The sequence below is a fragment of the Cyprinus carpio genome, chromosome B11, assembly GCF_018340385.1.
Source record: "Cyprinus carpio isolate SPL01 chromosome B11, ASM1834038v1, whole genome shotgun sequence".
NCBI classification, from domain to species: Eukaryota; Metazoa; Chordata; class Actinopteri; order Cypriniformes; family Cyprinidae; genus Cyprinus; species Cyprinus carpio.
This window is the reverse complement of record NC_056607.1, coordinates 3,392,799-3,412,422: the sequence shown is the minus strand read 5'-3', so window position 1 is coordinate 3,412,422 and position 19,624 is coordinate 3,392,799. Positions and strand designations below refer to the sequence as shown.

At 38.9% G+C, this 19,624-nt stretch overlaps 1 protein-coding gene and 1 long non-coding RNA gene across 3 annotated transcripts; one reads left to right on the top strand and one right to left on the bottom strand.

Annotated features, from left to right (window-relative positions):
* Window positions 1-1,998: 1,998 nt before the first annotated feature.
* LOC122138791 lies at window positions 1,999-6,054 on the bottom strand. The gene is made up of 3 exons (XR_006155804.1): window positions 5,685-6,054; window positions 5,505-5,571; window positions 1,999-2,264 (listed from the first exon to the last, which is right to left on the bottom strand). It is a non-coding gene; the product is annotated as an uncharacterized LOC122138791 (long non-coding RNA).
* Window positions 6,055-6,788: 734 nt separating this feature from the next.
* Window positions 6,789-10,319, top strand: LOC109098806 (gamma-interferon-inducible lysosomal thiol reductase-like). Of its 2 annotated transcripts, XM_042733401.1 has the most exons (7): window positions 6,789-6,985; window positions 8,786-8,966; window positions 9,053-9,121; window positions 9,410-9,499; window positions 9,606-9,758; window positions 9,874-9,942; window positions 10,042-10,309. In XM_042733401.1, the coding sequence occupies exons 2-7, from the start codon at window positions 8,793-8,795 to the stop codon at window positions 10,099-10,101; spliced, it is 615 nt and encodes a 204-aa protein (XP_042589335.1). In that variant the 5' UTR covers window positions 6,789-6,985; window positions 8,786-8,792; the 3' UTR covers window positions 10,102-10,309. The 2 variants fall into 2 exon arrangements, with proteins under 2 accessions (XP_042589335.1, XP_042589336.1); XM_042733402.1 differs by lacking the exon at window positions 9,410-9,499 and having other exon boundaries at window positions 10,042-10,319.
* Window positions 10,320-19,624: the final 9,305 nt, after the last annotated feature.

Below are 19,624 nucleotides of genomic sequence, written 5' to 3'. Positions count from 1 at the left end.
AACTGAGAGACTGAAGCCTCGACAAGGCGCATGAATTTCTCGACAAAAAGCCTAAGCTGAATACTCGGAAATCCTTGAAAAAAATATATATGTGTCTCCCCACTGGGAGGCACCCTCCGTTTATCTGGTCAGAAACCCATATGTGCCAAGACCTAACAATCTCACCACCGCCGCTCCTCGTAATAACCTAAACCCAAGCCCTAAGGTTGTCAGCACCTGTTTGGTTGACCTACCATCTCACGCAACTTGGGCCCCGTTGGCCTTTCCTAGTCTCCCCAGGGAAAGCATCGGGAGAAATGTTTAAGACACATTATCAATAGCGTACCCCAGGATCATCAGGTGTTTCGGTTCTTCAAACGCTAGACACCCTCCCCCAGGGGCGACCCGCCCAGGGTGATCAGACCTTGGCATGTGTCTCATAGTCGATTGGCTAATACGACCTTCACCGGATCCACAATGCTAAAGTTGGGATTCCGCTAACTCTCTCGATCTCCCGCTGTATACTACAACCTCCCCCGGCTGTCAGAGTACACCTTTTTACAAACCCAGGCGAAAAAATCTTCCACCCTCTTCCACTAGCCCTATCCCCCTCTATATCCCCCCACCCCACGCCTGGCACAGCAAATGTAGTTGGCAAAGTGTGTGCATCCCCATAGAAGACTGGGCTCCAATCAAGGCCTGTTAGCCCCAGGCCACCTGCCCTGTGTGCTGTCCAAGTGGACCCAGGGAGGCTGGATACTCACCGTGCAAGTGACCCTTCGTTAACACCGCAAGGTATCCGGGTCACCTGAAAAAAGTCCAACCCCAAACTTAAACCTCCCACTCAATCCCCTCAGACCGAGAGCGTGAGACTGGCGGATGCACATTTCTGCACATCAAGCTTCTACCAGTCCACCCCACTTCAAAGTTCATGCGTCTTAGAACCGAACCGACCTCATCCTTACCAGGACAACCGCCAGATGCAGGAACTTCTGCCGTTGCGGTATGTTCGTACACATCTATTTAATTCATCATCATCCCTCGTTTTGCATTTTTATCTCAACTATATGTATTTTTAGACATTTACTCCTCACTTTGCTCGTGCTGAAGGTTACTAGTCTTTCTTGGAGTCGATAACACTCTCGTCTGCCATTTTATGTACAACACTCTTAATCACGGTTAAAGTTACCTTTTTTTTATTTCTCAGATGTGAACTACAACTATAAGAACAAAGTACTGTTGGGCATTACTACAGTAATGATTATTGTCAGCTTACCTGTAAACAACATGAAAAACACAGGTTAAAAACTGTGTTAAAGCTACTGATGCGTAGTGTAAAGCTTAGGTGCACCCTGTTGGCGAACCTGAGTTTAACATGATCAATTTTACGCAGAACAGCGTGCAATCCAGTAATGCAAGTTAATGTCAAAATAATTTTCTTTGTTCCCAGACAAAAGTCATTACAGAGTTCAAAATTTGAAGGGGCATTTTTTTCTCTCTCTTTTTTAAATACTCAGGGCTACGTATACTATATATTATTGCAGAGATTCCACTCTGCAAAACTTATTTCAAAATGGTTGCATCACTGACCCCAAGCCGTGTTAACAGAGTTGGTTCATTCGTGCATTACACTCAACAGTCTTGCAAAAGTGATGAAGAGTGTGAAGAAATCCGAGCAGAAGTGGTCCAAGGAGACACATTCAAAATGCATGTATAACAGGTAGAAATGGTACAGGCATCTTGACTGACAACTTGTGATTGAACTGCTAAAAATGCACTTTAATACCCTGGATCTGGGCTTTTCTCTTGCTTGCTCAATTTCCAAGATATTGTATACAATTTATGGGAATTTCAGGGAGCTGCTAATATGTGAGAGACTCCTGGACCTTCCTGGAGAGGTGAGATGTCTGTTATTGAGGTTTTATCAGAGAGGAGCTAGGTAGAACTTAAGTTGGACAAGGTACCATTGCACAGAACCAACATTTTGATCAAAGACATTTATTTACAATTGATGTGCCAATCCTTTGACATTCTGAATATGAAGGAGGTGTTGCAGATGCTCTACATGTAAATCTAACCATCTCTAGGTTGAAATATGAATATCATTCTGAACATAATGAATTAATGTCACTATGAATTCTTGATGCACACTTTATTCATTGGAGTATAATTCAAAAGTACTGATTTTAGTATATATCTTTGAATGCAAACAATTCAGAACATTTGATGATCCATTTTTCTTTGTTGTCAGTTTGGTCTTTCCAGAAATGCTCTGCAACACCAGCCTGTTACGAAGAAAAAAAAAAAAGTTTGCAGAATTCATTCAAGTACACAAGAACAGACACAGTTTTCTCATCCATAGTTCATAAATTAACCTGTTAGATTGACATGGTGAAGTTCACGGCTTTAAACCCCAAAAAATTGATTGATGAGGGAATTGCCCTTTTGAAAGTGAAAAAGTGAAAGTGAAAGTGATGTGACATACTGTACAGCCAAGTATGGTAACCCATACTCAGAATTCATGCTCTGCTTTTAACCCATCCAAAGTGCACACACACAGCAGTGAAGACACACGGAGCAGTGGGCAGCCATTTATGCTGCGGCGCCCGGGGAGCAGTTGGGGGTTCGGTGCCTTGCTCAAGGGCACCTCAGTCGTGGTATTGAGGGTGGAGAGAGCACTGTACATGCAACCATTCTCTGTATTGAGGGTGGAGAGAGCACTGGCAAGTCTCTCTCTACTCTCTAACCATTAGTCCACGACTTCCCCTAATGGGGAAGACTGTAGACTGTTCGCTAAAGAGGACAAAATAATATTTCATCAGCCTAAAGAAGCAGGAAGGCAATAAGACATTTGAAATTGAAAAGACATGAAATATGTTCATAAGACAACAACCTCTGGAATTCAGAGACAAAGGTTTCTGGTGAGGATGCCACAACAGTGACAGCTGCTTGGCGTTCTGGGTTTTTTCTGATATTTCTGGTAGAAACCCATTATATAAGAAATGCCAGGCACGTACTCTTGAATTCTGAGAGAAAAAAAATAAAATCATATCATATAATTATTAGGGCTGCACGATAATGGTTAAACTGATAATTACGATTATTTTGCTTACAATTATAATCACGGTTATTAATAACGATTATTCTATCCTGCTGAAAAAAAAACTGCTAAAACCAGCCTAAACTTAGCTGGTTTAAGCTGGTCTCCCAGCTTTGTCAAGCTGGTTTTAGCTGGTTGTTCTGGCTGGTCTCCCAGCCTGACCAGCTAAGGAAGTGGTCAAAACCCCTCTAAAACCAGCCTTCTGACCAGCTTTGACCAGCAAAGACCGGGCTGGATGACCAACTAAAATCAGTCAACCAGCTTAGGCTGGTTTTAGGTTTTTTTTTTGTTTTTGTTTGTTTTTTTTTTTTTATTCAGCAGGGAAATGTGTCCTTTAACCAACCTCCACTGACTATACAATGACTTCATTTTTACCAACTATGATAATACAAACTCATGGTTTTGGTTAGTGTTTTGTCATCTGAATTCACATTACATTTTCTAAGTGACAATTTGTTCGCAAATGGGAAAAAAACACTCAGATCAGACAGTAAATTTGATCTTTAATACACACTGAAAACTAACATTGCCATGCCATTTTCAACACGAAAACTGGTAAAAACTTTAGAAACTCTTAATATAAATTCCAATGTATGTACATTTTTCCCCATTTTATTGTCACAGGTAGGAAAAGCGCATTTATTTACAAATGGCTTGTGAAAAAACACACATTGTCTATATCAGGGGTTTTCAACCTTTTAGGACATGCCACCCCCCACCCCACCACCAAGTTTGTGTAATTCCACCCCCCCCCCCCTTTACTTTATTAACAATAACATAAGCGCAAATATCCATTAAAACTATTAAAGCACCAAACAATTTTTCTTTTGCTCTTTTTGATTAACATTATTTTAATAAGAAATGCATGGATCCGTTATACTAAATTTGATATTTTCTTTACTGTTTACGTTCACTTAAAACAACTGACTGTGCTTACAAAGATACTTATCAAAACAACCACTTTTATTCACCTGCTGTCTGAGAAGGCTATCTGTTTGTGCACTTCACATGTGTGCGTGCGTGGTGCGCATAGAAACGCATTATCACAACACATGAGTACCGCATTGAGATGTCTTGGGCTTAAATGGCTTAAAATTACTGTAGTGTTTAAACTGACAAGACTTAAAACACGTGAGAATGAAAAACTTTCTTGAGGAAGTAGCACTGGCCTGATTGTTAAGATAGTTTTTGGGGGCTAAGGTGACAGATAGCGGGGCTGAAACCCAGCTAAAAATGTTTTAGAACCACCCCTGGTATAGCGTGCGTAATTATACTGAAACATAAATATATAACCAGTTTACCTGATTCAATGTTATGGCTGAGCGTGTTTCTGAGATAACAACATGCCGACACGGCTAACCGTAAATCATCTTACACTCTCAATAAGCGTGACTGATACTCCAGCCGACTCTGCTCTACTCTAACTTGTGTCGACAAGCAGTGGGAGTCAGATTGCCCCCTAGTGGATGGCTAAAGATTTGCTAACTCATATTCATAAATCCTCAAGGGAATGTCTCTGAATTAACTGATGCTCGCGCCCCCCTTGACAGGTGCCGGCTCCCCCCTGGGCGAAAACCCCTGGTCTATATGACACTTTCATGTAAGCAGAATATCGCTGTGGAGAGAACGCTAAACTCTTATGTTTTCATATCATCATCAGCGCTTGTTCCGCCATCAGTGCGCGTGCACAGGGTTACCAGATTGCACAAATTAAATAAAACACTGGGAAGAAAGTGTATCTTTAAAGGAGAAAGGTTCTGTTTTGGGGCTTAAAGCTCTTCACATCTGGCAACCACAAGCATGAATGCTAGTGAAGACTTGTTAGCAATGCAAGATAACGCAAATGCCAAATTAAAAACATGTTTCAGGATAAATAACGAGCTGGCCAATATCGTGACGATTATTTTTAATTAATCGAGAAAGGTGGATATCGTTATCGAGATTAAACATTAGGTTTAATCGTGCAGCCCTAGTCTCTAGTTTACACATATCATACTGAAATATGAAATTCCTATTTAAGGGAATAGTTCATTTTGATATCATTTACTCACTTTCATATTGTTCCAACTTCTACTAACATAAAGGGAAATGTTCAGTCAGAGTGGTGGTGTAGTGAATTAATGGGTGGTGGCTCAGAGGCAGCATAAACGCCTAATGATCATCAAAAATAGATAGAAATTTGGTGATAACAACGCAATAAAATTTCCACAATTCTGAGTTTTCACTAGAAATGATGTCAAAAGATGAAAAAAAAAATGGCCAAACTATACTGACTGCCAGTTGCAACTTTCCCATCTCATCAGAATCACACTCACAGGATAGTGTTATTCATAGTTAGTGAAAGATGCATGCTGCATGCTCAAGGATGCATGACAAAAATCTTTGGCCTGAAGGTATCCCAGTAAAAAGGATGCAACACACTTACAGAATTCGTATGTGATTTGTTGCCTTCCTAAACAAGGTTTTGGATGTTGCTGTACTTCTAAAAGGAACTGAAAAATTAATGAGAAAAAAATGTAGAATGGGACTTAATTAACCAATCAGGAAAAGTCAGCATTTCACCAAAGTCAACATCTTCGGTCTTAAAACTCAGTATGTAACATACATCGTCCTGTTGCACTGGGATGCATCATCAATGATGTTCCCTGGGGTCCTCTGGTGTGTCGGGTCTTTCAACATCAAATACCCTCTTCCAGGTGACCCAGCCAGGGTTGATCAGGCCTCAGTCTGCGCCCCAGTATACAGCTGCACATGGATCAGCCCTCTTGATCTAAAGCCACCTATTGTATTTTATTTTTTTCTGCAGCTTCACATATGGATTTGATGGCTGTTCTTTTTGCTTCCCCGTGATCCCCAGCCAACTGAAAACTTTACAAAGTGACCATCCTATAAAGCCCCTACAGCTGACCACTCAGCTGGGCTCACAAAGCAATGATCATGTCTGGCTGCAGTACTGTTTGTCACCACCACATGGACTTTTGTTTGTTTTTCATTCCTCGTGTTCCATGACCTAGTTTTCCCTCATGTCTGATTATGTAATTTGGTTCCCCTGTGTCCTGTTAATTTTCCCAGTTTGCTGGTGTACTTAAGTTCGTGTTCGTTCAGTTTAGTTTTGTCAGGTATTGTTAATGTGAACGTCAATGTGTGTAACTACTTTCCTCTATGTGGATTTATTGTTATTGTGTGGATTAATTAAAGACTTATTTTTTTGTCGTCTTCATTGTCATGAGTGCTCATCTACATTGTTATGTGACAGTGTTGTTGCAATATGCGGCAGGAACTGTTTGCCCTGGTTAACTCTCAACAGTCGTGTTTTAGTTGTGTTGTGTGGAGTAAGGCCAACCATGTTTTAGCTTGTACCTGGTGTTTCTCTCCACATCTTACAAAATTGTTCTTTGGTAAAACATGTTTACATTTTTTAAAAAAAATTGTGAGTAAATTTTAAAGCTATATAATCAATTAAATATTCCTTATGAAATCAATAAATGTGAATAAAAAAGAAAAATAACTGAACAACTACATTTTGTACTACAAATAAAACTGAGTGGACATGGACCTAATTGGTTACTCAAATACTTAACTCAAATAATTTATTGGATGCCATTTAAAAATAGCGGCTAGGGCTGCACGATTAATCGTATGCAATTAATTGCGATTGTCATGCACATTTAGTCAGTAAAGCTGGTTCTGTGATTAGCAGTAAATCTCCATCACTTGCTTTTAGGTGGAGCAGCATACTATGCAAAGCCATAGTTCTCTGACAAGCTATATAACTGTAGGATTATGAAATCAACGAAATAGACAACACGTTTCATCTGCCAGGCTACCAGCTGTTTAGAGCGGATCACACCGTGGAGTTAACAGGGAAAACGAGAGGTGGTGGACTATGTTTTTACATAAATGAAGGTTGGTGTTCAGACGTAATAAATCTGAAGAAGATGTGCTCTCCTAATTTAGAGGCACTCTTCATAAACTGTAAACCGTTCCATTCTCCCCAGGAGTTTTTCTCTTTCATTCTCGTGAATGTGTATGTGCCTCTGGACGCATGCGTGAGCGCCACGATGCAACAGCTGGCTGAACAAATAACTGAAATGGAACAATTCTTGGAGATTGTAACAAAGATAACTGAAACGGAGAAATGAATAAATACAGACAGCATTTTACATGTCCCACCAGAGACAGTTATATATTGGATCACTGTTACACAGCAAAAGATGCATATCAATCTGTCCCACGGGCAGCTTTGGGGCTCTCTGATCACTGTTTGGTTCATCTTATACCGACCTACAGGCAGAAACTGAAATCAGCTAAACCTGTAGTGTTAAACCTGGAGTGTTAAAAGATGAACTAATGAAGCAGAGCGGTATTTACAAGCCTGTTTCAACCTCACCTGATTGGAGTGTTTCTGAAGCTGCTGCCACCGATTCTGGACAAGCTCACGGAGACTGTAACTTCATATATCAGTTTCTGTGAGGATATGTGCATCCCCACCAGCACATTTTTATCATTCAATAATGATAAACCGTGGTTTACAGGGAAACTCAAACAGCTTTGTCATGCCAAAAAGGATGCTTACAGAAGTGGGGATAAAATCTTGTATAACCAGGCCAGGAACTGACTAACAAAGGAGATTTGCTCTGCTCTGATCTGCACTTCACACGTTCACCTACTGGATCTTCAGGAAGCAGAAATCAAAGAAAGCTTCAGGCCAAGATGGTGTTTCACCTGCCTGTCTTAATGTATGTGCTGACCAACTGGCCCCCCTCTTCACACAGATCTCCATCATTCCGGCTGTATGGTGCAGGTTTAACAACCTGGAGTTAAACACTCTCAAAACTGTGGAGATGATAGTGGACTTAATATACTTACTTTTTATGTATGTCTGCACTTTGTTTGTATTTTCTATACCGGAAGCTTCTAACACCAAGACAAATTCCTTGTATGTGTGAACACACTTGGCAATAAAGCTCTTTCTGATTCTGATTTCTGATTCTAAGCAACTAGCTCTTGCTCAGGACCAGCACATGACCAGCTTAGGACCAGCTCAAACCAGCAGACATTCTTCAAAACATACCTGACCAGGACCGGGACACCAAGGATTTCCAAACAGTTTTGTCAGCCAAACACCACTTGACCTAAAATCCTTATACACCTGAGATTATAAATTAATATTTCAATAATTTAACAATGCATTTGCATGTATAGTTATCTGAATTCTGTTAATTGTCACAGGATTTTTGTGTGCTATCAGACAAAATTTATAGGTTATAATTTTATGACTTGATTATTCAAACTGCAGTTACATTGCATGAGTGTAGCCTTACAATTGTAATTGTAAATTCTTGTAATTGTAAATAACTTGTAATTTGGCGAACTGGTCAATTTGGACAATTTTTTTCTCCCTCATTTGTTGCTACACCATGTTTCTTTTTGTGTATCTGAGTAGGTGCAGAAACAACCCTTACCAAAAAGTAGTATACTTCAAGTTTATTTTATTAAGTATACTTAAGTAAAGTTCAAGTATATTTTGACTTTTTGTAAGTATAAGTCAAGTATACTTAATTGTCATTATAAGTATATATCTTAGAAGTACATAAAGCCCATTTCTGAGAAGTACATAAAAAGTAAACTAAAAGTATACTTTCCTATTTTTAGTTTAAAATAAGTATACTAATAGCACACTTGAATAAACTTCTTTTTCGTAAGGGAATGTATGGAACTGAATGCGACCCGGCCCGATGCAGTGGTTCCTCCCGTAGAGATCACTCTCTATTATGAGAGCCTGTGTCCAGGCTGCAGAGCGCTCCTTACAGAACAACTCTTCCCAACCTGGATTTTACTAAAAGATATAATGAATGTCAACCTGGTGCCCTTTGGCAATGCTAAGGTACAGCTATTTATAAGACTGTGTATTGTAATGGGGAAAATGTTATGACTTTACTTGTGTTTATGACTGTTAACTTGTCATTTAAGGAGCTTCCCGAAGATAATATATTCTCGTGTCAACATGGAGAACCAGAGTGCTACATTAACATTGTTGAGGTGAGTTTGTTAGCTAACAATGCTGACTATAGTATAAATAAAATACACATTTCATTACATGATAAATTATTGATTACAGACAAATAATCTTTTTTACCAAATATATGCGTGTTTGTGTGTTATGCTTGGAGTATTATGTTGTTAGCCTAGCAACATGCTAACCTCAAGAATTATCTGTATGGAAGCAGCAAATACAGAAAGGCAGCTCATTAGGTTTTTAAAATGAAAAAGATTTCTCTCTTTCTCTATTTTAGTTAAACATTCCTAGTATTTCTTATTTCTTAATAGGCATGTGTTTTATATGCAGCCAATAATGCAGCATTTCCTGTCATTTACTGCATGGAGTCATCTGCAGATATACTAAAATCTGCTAAGCCTGTAAGTGTCTCTGAGCCAACATTGCTGACCCTCATTACATCTTTATTTTTTGGATGATGAAGAGCAATTATGAGTGGGGTTTTTTTCCTTCTTTTTTCTTTGCCAGTGTTTGCAGCTCTATGCGCCATTTGTTAAATGGCAGACTATAGAGTCTTGTACCAGAGGAGAGTTTGGCCACAGATTAATGCATCAAAATGCAGTAAAGACGCAAGCGCTCAAACCAGCACACACTCATGTTCCCTGGATCACCTTCAATGGGGTAAGGCCTAGAGCATTTGCACTAATCTACATCTATCGTGCTGAAATAAGACACTCTCATTTCTGGTGAGCGAGTTCTCAAGATCTAAATGTGTATTATTTTTTCTCCTACTCAGGAATACACCAATGAATGGGAAGATAAGGCTATGTCCACTCTCTTCAACATTGTATGCATTTTGTACAAAGTATGCACATGTTTTCACTTTTACCATTTCTGATTGCTGAAATACTGCATTTGCTCATCAACAGGACTAAATTGAAAACCTTGTGTAATTCTTGTACAGGGAATCAAGCCACCAGTCTGTACTGGAGCTCTGAAAAAATTGGACAGAAGCTTTTGCTAGGTGAAGAGAGAAGTGTTGCACAAAACATTTGTAAAAGTTAATGTAATTTAAAATGTAGCCTATATTATTTTTGTGTTTGAGGTAAAATAAAAAGAATATAATTTTATGTTAACAGTTTAAACTATGTGTACAGTGGAGATCAAAATTAGGGAATTTATGAAACCTTGAGTTTGATTTATGAAACCTTGGTCCAGTCTCTTCCACAGTTTGGTGATTGCAGTGAGTTTCTTAGCCATAACTTTGTCACCAAGGATTTTCCAGATATTTCAGTCAGGTTTAGATCAGGACTCTGTTCTGGCCATTTCATTATTTCAGTGTTTTCAGCTTCAAATACATGTTTTACCCATTTTGCTGTGTGACAAGGGCATTGTCCAGTATGAAAATTACAAGCTGATTGGGCAGCGAAAGCAGGAAAGGAACCACATGAGAGAGAATGCCATGTCCTTTTTGTCAAAATTTGATTAACGATCCCTCATAAAAATCCCACCCATCCCCACCCTAACTGGACACCTGTTCGTGTACACCCCCACACATCCTACTGGACATCTGTTTGTACATCTGTTTGTCCACCCCACCAATCTAAAGGAATTTATGACCCCTCATGTTGTTGGATATTGAAACCGTTCAAAAACTATGTGCTTTAAACTTTAAAATGTAAAACGGTGTATTTGTTAGTTAACGGGATCAAGGGAAGTTTTAAAAGTTTTTTCACATACATTTGAAGAAAAACATCTAGCATACATGCAATATGAGCAATGTAATGACTGTGTTTTCCAGAAAACAGTAAAACAAGTCAAGACAATCATTTACGTATTGTTAAACAATTATAAAAAGGTGTTTGTTACATTTTAGAAAAGAAAAAGTCGAGCATCTTATGATCTAAAACAAAAAAAAGTATCTGATGGGATCGTTAAACAACATGCCAGTTGTCAAAATCTATGTCGTAGTCTAATATTACAATTTTTAAAAAGTAGAGTTTGATACTGACACAAGTTAGAAAATAAAATAAAAAGAGTTGACCATCTTACCCTGATCTAAAACAAACTCAAAAAAAGTATCAGACATGTTTGTTAAACAATACAGTAGTTGTCTGTTACAAATCTGTTTTAAAAAAGGTAGCGTTTGACAAAGTTAAATAATGAAAACATCTTGCATTAATCTGAAAGAAAATGCAACAGCATGCGCCAGTAGTCAAAATCTTGTAACATTACAATTTTAAAAAGCTAGACCTTGGCTGTGTTCCAGTTCACTTTTAGACATGCACTCGTGAACTTCCCTAAGCACTTACCCTCGGGGGTATCCCCGCCGCCATTTTGAAGTGTGTTCCACTTCATCAAGTGGACGAGGAAAGTTTAGATGGACATACCCTCGACCCCTCGATTTTGACCGAGGGAGTGAGTCTGCTTCATATGCAAACTTCAGTCCGCTCTATAGACCACAATGCAACACGACTATGACATCATCGCGGATCACGTTTAATTTATCCCCACCCCAAACAACTCTATAATATATAAATTATTTTTTTTTTTTTTTTTTCATTTATAACAGCTCAAGCATAACTATATACATATAGAATGCCACACCAAACAAATTTGTAAGAGGAAAAATGTAAACAATTAACCAACTGAATAGCTGATTCTGAGTGATCAAGGGCTTAGGACATTCCAGTTCAGCCCATTGCAAGGGTTCCGCCAGTAGTGGGCACTCATGCAATGTAATCAATGGCGTACATCCAAGTAAACAAAACGGAGGGAAGTTAGCGAGTGAAGGGCATAAAAAAGTGAACTGGAATGCAGCCCTTTACTGATAGCAAGTAACACAAAAGAACAAGAGCATCTTACGCTTTTTCCGTCACATACATCCTCACTCACTGCTGAAAACTCTGAATGAAGTTACATCCGGTCCTGGTCACACCCACTACCCGCCCCCAACACCGGTGGAGAGAAAACAGAAATAGATTTAAATGTATGACAAAATAATTAAACAAAGTAATGTTTTAAAATTAAAGAGAGTTAGTTTTTAAAAAATCTATGACATTTCTTAATTGATGAAACCATTCACCATTCATCCTAAAGCTTTTCACTTTAAAAATTAGGTTAGCCTATACAAGTTTTTCTTTTAAACAAATGCCTCCAAAGCCACAGGAATTTATTTATTTATTTATTTTAGTTTATTTAGTTATTCACACTTAATTCAGTTATTCCTTTAATCGGTCTTTGGTTTTTGTCAGTCTTAAAACTTCTGGCGTGTTATATACATGTAGCCATTTTATATAGCCATCATTTAAAACACACCAATGTGCGCACATATCTAACTGGAATGAAAGCAAATGTTTTTGTTTCATACTGCGTGATAAAATCAAGACAGGATTCCTCTTTGATTTTCTTGCCATAAAATTTGTGGACTGCTAGTTAAAACGCACATATGCACTTAAATGTCTAAACTTTTACAACATCATACGCACCGCAATGAAATAAAAGAAGATTTGAAGATGGGAGGTAGAATCAGTGATGCGTCAATATCAGATCAGCCAAGGTTATAAAAAAAATGAATTAAAAACATCTAGGGATGTTTGCGGGGTTGTTTTATAATCGTAATCTAATGAGTTTTTGAGGGATCTGGCATTTTAAACTTTGGTGTTGTGTCAGACAAAGTTCAGTGATCAAAACAGATCATTTTTCTGAGATGTTCAGTGATCGAAGTATGTCCATTGCCTCCTTTTTTACAACATGTATCAGTGAGTGCAGCTGGGTCTACTGGTGCTGTGAACTTTGCCAAAAGTTCAGGATAAGTTCAGTGAGTGGTCAAAGGATGTGTACTGAACCTTTTTTTATGACACACCTGGATTTGCGTGGGGCATCTGGTAGATTGTTAGGTAAAGTCCTGGAAGAACTATTTATAATGTGGATCTGATGAATGTAATTTCCGATGTTCAGGATCAGATAAGATAGATGAAGAAGACGGTGACAAAAAGTGAAATAAATATGGGCGTACGAAGGTGGTTTTCAACAAAAGCTTTCTTTGCTGTAGGAAAATTGTTCACAAAACACAAACATACATTCAAACCCAAATACAAACATACATGCAAACACAAACATGCACACAAACATAAACACCCATGCAAACACAAACATACAACCAAACACAAACATACACGCAAACACACATGCAAACACAAACTTACAAGCAAACACAAACATACAAGCAAACACAAGCATACAATCAAACACAAACATACACAAACACAAACATACATGCAAACACAGACATACAAGCAAACACAAACATACATGCAAACACAGACATACAAGCAAACACAAACATACATGCAAACACAGACATACAAGCAAACACACAATCAAACACAAAAATACATGCAAACACAAACACACAGAAGCAAACACAAACATACAAGCAAAAACAAACACACAAGCAAACATATACATACAAACATACAAGCAAACACAAACATACAACCAAACACAAACACACATGCAAACACAAACATACAAACAAACACACATGCAAACACAAACACACATGCAAACACACATGCAAACACAAACACAAGCAAACACAAACACATACATACACGCAAACACAAACACACAAGCAACCACAGACATACAAGCAAAACAGACATACAGCAAACACAGACATACAAGCAAACACAAACATACAATCAAACACAAACATACAAGCAAATACAAACATGCAAACACAAACACACATGCAAACACAAACATACAAGCAAACACAAACATACAAGCAAACACATACATACAAGCAAACACAAACATACAAGCAAACACACAAGCAAACACAAACACACATGCAAACACAAACATACAAGCAAACACAAACACACATGCAAACACACAAGCAGACACAAACATACAAGCAGACACAAGCATACAAGCAAGCACAAACACACATACAAACACAAACATACAAGCAAACACATACATGCAAACACAAACATACATGCAAACACAAAAAATACATGCAAACACAAACATGCACACATAGATATACATTCAAACACACAAACATACACCACAAACATGCAACAAAACATAAACATACACGCAAACAAACACAACCATACAAACGCAAACATACAAAGGTAAAACATACTGTACAAACAAACATAAACATACACGCAAACTCAAACAAGTACAAACACATACAAAGGACACAAAAAACACACACATACAAACAAACACTCGTACAAACACAAACATATAAGCAAACACAGACACACAAGCAAACACAAACACACATGCAAACACAAACATACAAGCAAACACATACATGCAAACAAACACACAAGCAAACGAACACACACACATGCAAACACAAACATACAAGCAAATACAAACATGCAAGCACAAACACACATGCAAACACAAACATATAAGCAAACACAAACATACAAGCAAACACAAATATACAAGCAAACACAAATGCACATTCAAACACAAACACATACATACAAGCAAACACAAAAACAGATGCAAACACAAACACACATGCAAACACAAACATACAAGCAAACACAAACACACAAGCAAACACAAACACACATGCAAACACAAACACACAAGCAAACACATACATGCAAACACAAACATACAGCAAAGACACAAATGTAAAAATGCATGCAAACACAAACATGCACACATAGATATACATTCAAACACACAAACATACACCACAAACATGCAACAAAACATAAACATACACGCAAACAAACACAACCATATAAATGCAAACATACAAAGGTAAACATACAAACAAACATAAACATAAACTCAAACAAGTACAAACACATACAAACAAGGGCAAAAAAAACACAAACATACATGCAAACACAAGCATACATGCAAAAACAAACACTACCACACACGCAAATACAAACACACAAAATCAAACAACCCCTGCAGTTAAACATTTCAACTTTTACGATATGGCATACAAACCATTTACAAATAAAAACTTTTAGCATCACACTAGCTATCTCTACAGGATGATGGAAAGCAGTTAGATTAAAAGTGAGGTAACTTTTGTTTTAACAAATAAATAAAGTTTTGTAGATTTTTAGATCTTTCAAACCTAAAACCATGATGAAGATTAGAAGCAGTCAAATTATCCTCTGATGAATGCAAGATGCTTACAGAGATTTTTCTTTATGAATTATGAATTAGACCTATATTAGATTAAAAATTAGTTGTCATAAGATTGTTTGCAACAAAATTAGTTATTGTACAATGTGCTACAAATGTCTCACAGAAACAGATTAGACTTTCTTTCTCACTTTACAAATGGTATTATTTACCATGCTGTTTAAATGCATCATATTTATTTTTCACACTGTAATGTTTTATTTTATTACAGTGTTTTTTTTTTAACTTCATTATCAAATGCAAATAAATAGTTTAAAGGAAACCATAAAAATCATGTGAGCAAATCAATAACATTGAGCACAAACTGCCTCCTGTGGCAACAAATGACTCCCAATGACCTTTTTGCCTCAGTGGAAAATTTCCATTCAAAAATGATCTATAGGATGACTAATGGATTCTAATGGATTTTTCAAATGCATGGAAACTCTGGAATTATTAATAGACCAGTTCACAATGTCCACATGATTTTGTCATCAAATTCAAAGCTTTGTCACTGAAATCATTACAAGTTTCAAGAAACAGCTTGAAGTCACCATGGAATCAAAATAGAAAATTCTTATTTTTTTTTTAATAGAATAAGGTTTATTATAAATAATTTATCCATGCACTTCATTTTTTTTTTATAAGGTTTATTATAAATAATTTATCCATGCACTTCATTTTTTTTAATTCTTAATCAAAACGAAATTACACCTAACACATTAGTTTACCTCTCCCCCTCATAAATGAGTTTTCATCAGTTTATCTATATTCTTCTGAGCTTAATGGCGCAAGGGCTAGTTGAGCTAAAAGTGACCTCACTCTAACCATCACTAATGGTCTCTAGGATGGGCCGATTACCGGTTTCAAGAGCCGATTGAGTTTCAAAAACATATTTTCTATAACTCCTGCCATAGGCATTTCTCCCATGACTGAAAGAGTAGGAATAAGGCTGAGTGCAGTGTAGAAGTAAACTGCATGTCTCCTGTTGGTGGAGAGCGGCCAGGTCACGTCACGTATAGTTCCTGTATTGAAGCCCATTCATTTGCAGTGCTTTTCTCAAGCACACTCGCCGGATTGGATGAGCCTGAGCTCCAAGTGCTCAGTGAGGTCGAAAATATGCTCAGTACCGCAGGGTGCACTGCTGTCCGCGAGCCCTCTTGATGTACGCGATCGCCAACTGGCAGTTTTTTGCCTTATTGCAACTCTCTGTTCTGTACTTGCACAAATTGCTTTGCAATGCAATCATTTTCCAAAATGTCATTTATGTAAAAATATGAAGCCTGTTAACACCCGTAAACAAAATATATTGTGTCCAGCGGGAAAAAATATATATTTTTTACCCAGTCATTTAAAAATAACACATTTCAGAGATGTAACAACAATACTGGTCCATGATACCGTGAAACCGTGATATTTTTGCTTAAGGTTATCATACCATCAAAATCTCATACTGGCTCATGCCTAGTCTAAATAGAATGATAACTCCTGCACGTATAAAAGCGGGTTTTACTTCAGCCTCATTCTCTTTACTTTTCTCGCCTTGAGAGACCTGGTACTAGTAATAACGATCTAATTTATATTTCACCATTCAATTCTTCACCAGATGGTGCAGGTGCCTTGAGTCCCTGTGAATTGTGGTGTTTTTTCTCTGCTGAATTGCAGTTGGTAGAATTTACTATCACTACATTATTGTTCATTAGGCTAGGTATATAAACGAACAGTTCAACTGGGATTATTCTGATTTGTTTTTCAGACTATTCATCAGTGGATATTGAATATATTTAATTACAAAATTGGTGAGTATTGTATATTTTCTCATATCCTATATCACGGTTCGCAGTTGTTGGGATTGATTAAGACCTGCAAAGTATGTTCGCGTACTGGTGCGAGTCTTTGGATTCATGTCAGCTTGATATATTTGACTGCTGTCCACAGCCAGTGTATTGTGTGTGGCTTGCCTACTGCGCCAGGAGTATTATGGCTTCTCAGTGCTGCAGGTTTTGTCACTCAGCAATGGACCCTCGTGATGGGCATAGGGAATGTCCTTCATGCTTGGGGGTTGCTCATTTGAAAGATGTGGATAATCCCTGCATTGCAGCTTGTGATCTATCTAGATATGAACAAATTTGTCACACTAATAGGGCATGCAGCTCTGCACCTGAGTGTGGTAGGGTGGGGAAACATTCATCGGACAGGCACGGTCATAAGCGCCCACGCAAACACACATGTGACCATCATGACACCACACACAAATCAAGCCATGAGTTTGTGGCTGAGGCAACTAAACGTCTAACGCCAGCTCTGACAACAGAAGGTGGTAACACGGATACTTATCTGCAGATCCTAGCAGCTATTCAGAGTTTATCACGGGGAATGGATCAGTTTGAAGCTAATCGGTCCTCCTCCTCATCTCTACCTCCCGGTAAGGAGGACATTCCAACGGATGGGCAACAGTCCCATCCTGGGGAAGGCGCAAAGGATGCTGATGTGTTATCACTTCTATCACTTCTCTCTCTTTGATGATACACAACAGTCAGGAGAAGGGAGATAATGTGAGTGTACTCATTCAGACTCTGCAGAAGTTGATGATGAATCAACAATGAAAGAGAAATTTCCTTCAAATACCCTTCAAAGTCTCCATTGCATGATCCTGCTCCTGTTGGGGGTGTATGGGAAGGCATATCTCAGAATAGTTCTGCACCTTGTATTCTAGTGGCAGACAACTACACGTCTATGTTGAGAACAGCTTGGAAGAAACTGTCTCAAAAGCCTCAATTTAATGCAGGCTGTAGACGGTTGACCAATGCCCGTTATCCTACAGAAACTGGATTGGGGGACATGCCGCCAGTAGAACAAGTGATAGCTGCATGGACTGCCTTTGTCCATGCTTCCAATAACCCTCACTGTCCCAGGAAAGAGTGAGCCAAAACTGACCATCTGGTTTCACGGTCCTTTAATGCTGCTGCACATGCAGCCCGAACAGGCAGTGCTTTGGCTATCCTGCTAGCAGCTTTGCGAGAAACAATAAGAGCAGATGACCAATATTCTAGGAACCTTGTTGATTCAGCTTTGCCTGCCCACTCTCTACTGACACGTAATGTGGTGGAGGCAATGTCTTCAGCTATTTTATGTCATAGACAAATGTGCCTGGCACAAACCACTTTGCCTGGCGCCATAATAGGTGAGTTAATGAATTTGCCAGTGATGCCTGGTTAGGTCTTTCATTCAGACTCTCAAGAAGTGCTGGATAGGGCAGAGTGCTCTATCACAATGACCGAAACTGTTCAGCAAGCCTGTCATAAACCTCCCACAGCCTCCAGGCAGAAGTATAAAGAATCCCAGGGGATGCAACACCCTGCTTGGTCTAGACGCATGGGTAGTAATCCAGCTGTTGCTCAAGGGCAGAGCTTTCATGCCCAAGGGCAGAATCCTGCCACATATTCCCAGAGGAAATCTTAGCCCCGGGGGGTGGGGGGTTAGGGGACCAACAGGGAAGTTCACAGAGGTATCCAGGCAGAGACGGACCTGCATAGGGATCAGGGGCCAGGTTGACAGTTCCTCCCAACTTTTGCAGGCCAGTTGGGAAAAAAATAGTCTCAGACCCGTGGGTTTTATCCACCATAGCTCATGGGTACAGACTGCAATTTCGATGCCCTCCACCCTTTTCAAATGTCCGAATGACTGTTGTCAGGGACCCATTACTGAAGTCTATACTGGTAGAAGAAATTGAAAATCTCTTACAAAAAGGAGCAATTTCAAAGGTGCCCTTCAACGCACAGCAGACTGGATTTTATTCAACTTATTTCATAGTGCCAAAAAAGACGGCAGTCATCATCCCATTCTAGACCTCAGGGGACTCAACCAATACTTGAAAGTTCTTCCATTCAAAATGATCCATACAAGGATTGAAATGCAGTCCATAAGTGCAGGAGAATGGTTCACATCTCTGGATCTAAAAGATGCCTATTTTCATGTTCCAATTTGTCAAGAGCACAGGCCCTTCCTCCACTTTGCTTTTCAAGGCCAAGCCTTTCAGTTCAGGGTTCTACCATTTGGCCTGTCATTAGTACCAAGAATCTTCACTCGGGTGGTTGCAGCTGCCCTAGCTCCCCTTCACTTACGCAGGATCAAGATCCTGCCATATCTGGACGATTGGCTAATCTGTGCTTCTTGCCGAGAACAGGTGATTCGTAACACAGAAGAAGTTCTAGCCCATATTCAGTTCCTAGGGTTCACTGTGAATTGGAAGAAGAGCTGTCTCCAGCCCAAACAGCAGGTGGATTTTCTGGGTCTACAGTTCAATTCCTTGACAATGAAGGTATGTCTTACTCCTCTGAGAATAGACAGCCTGGAGA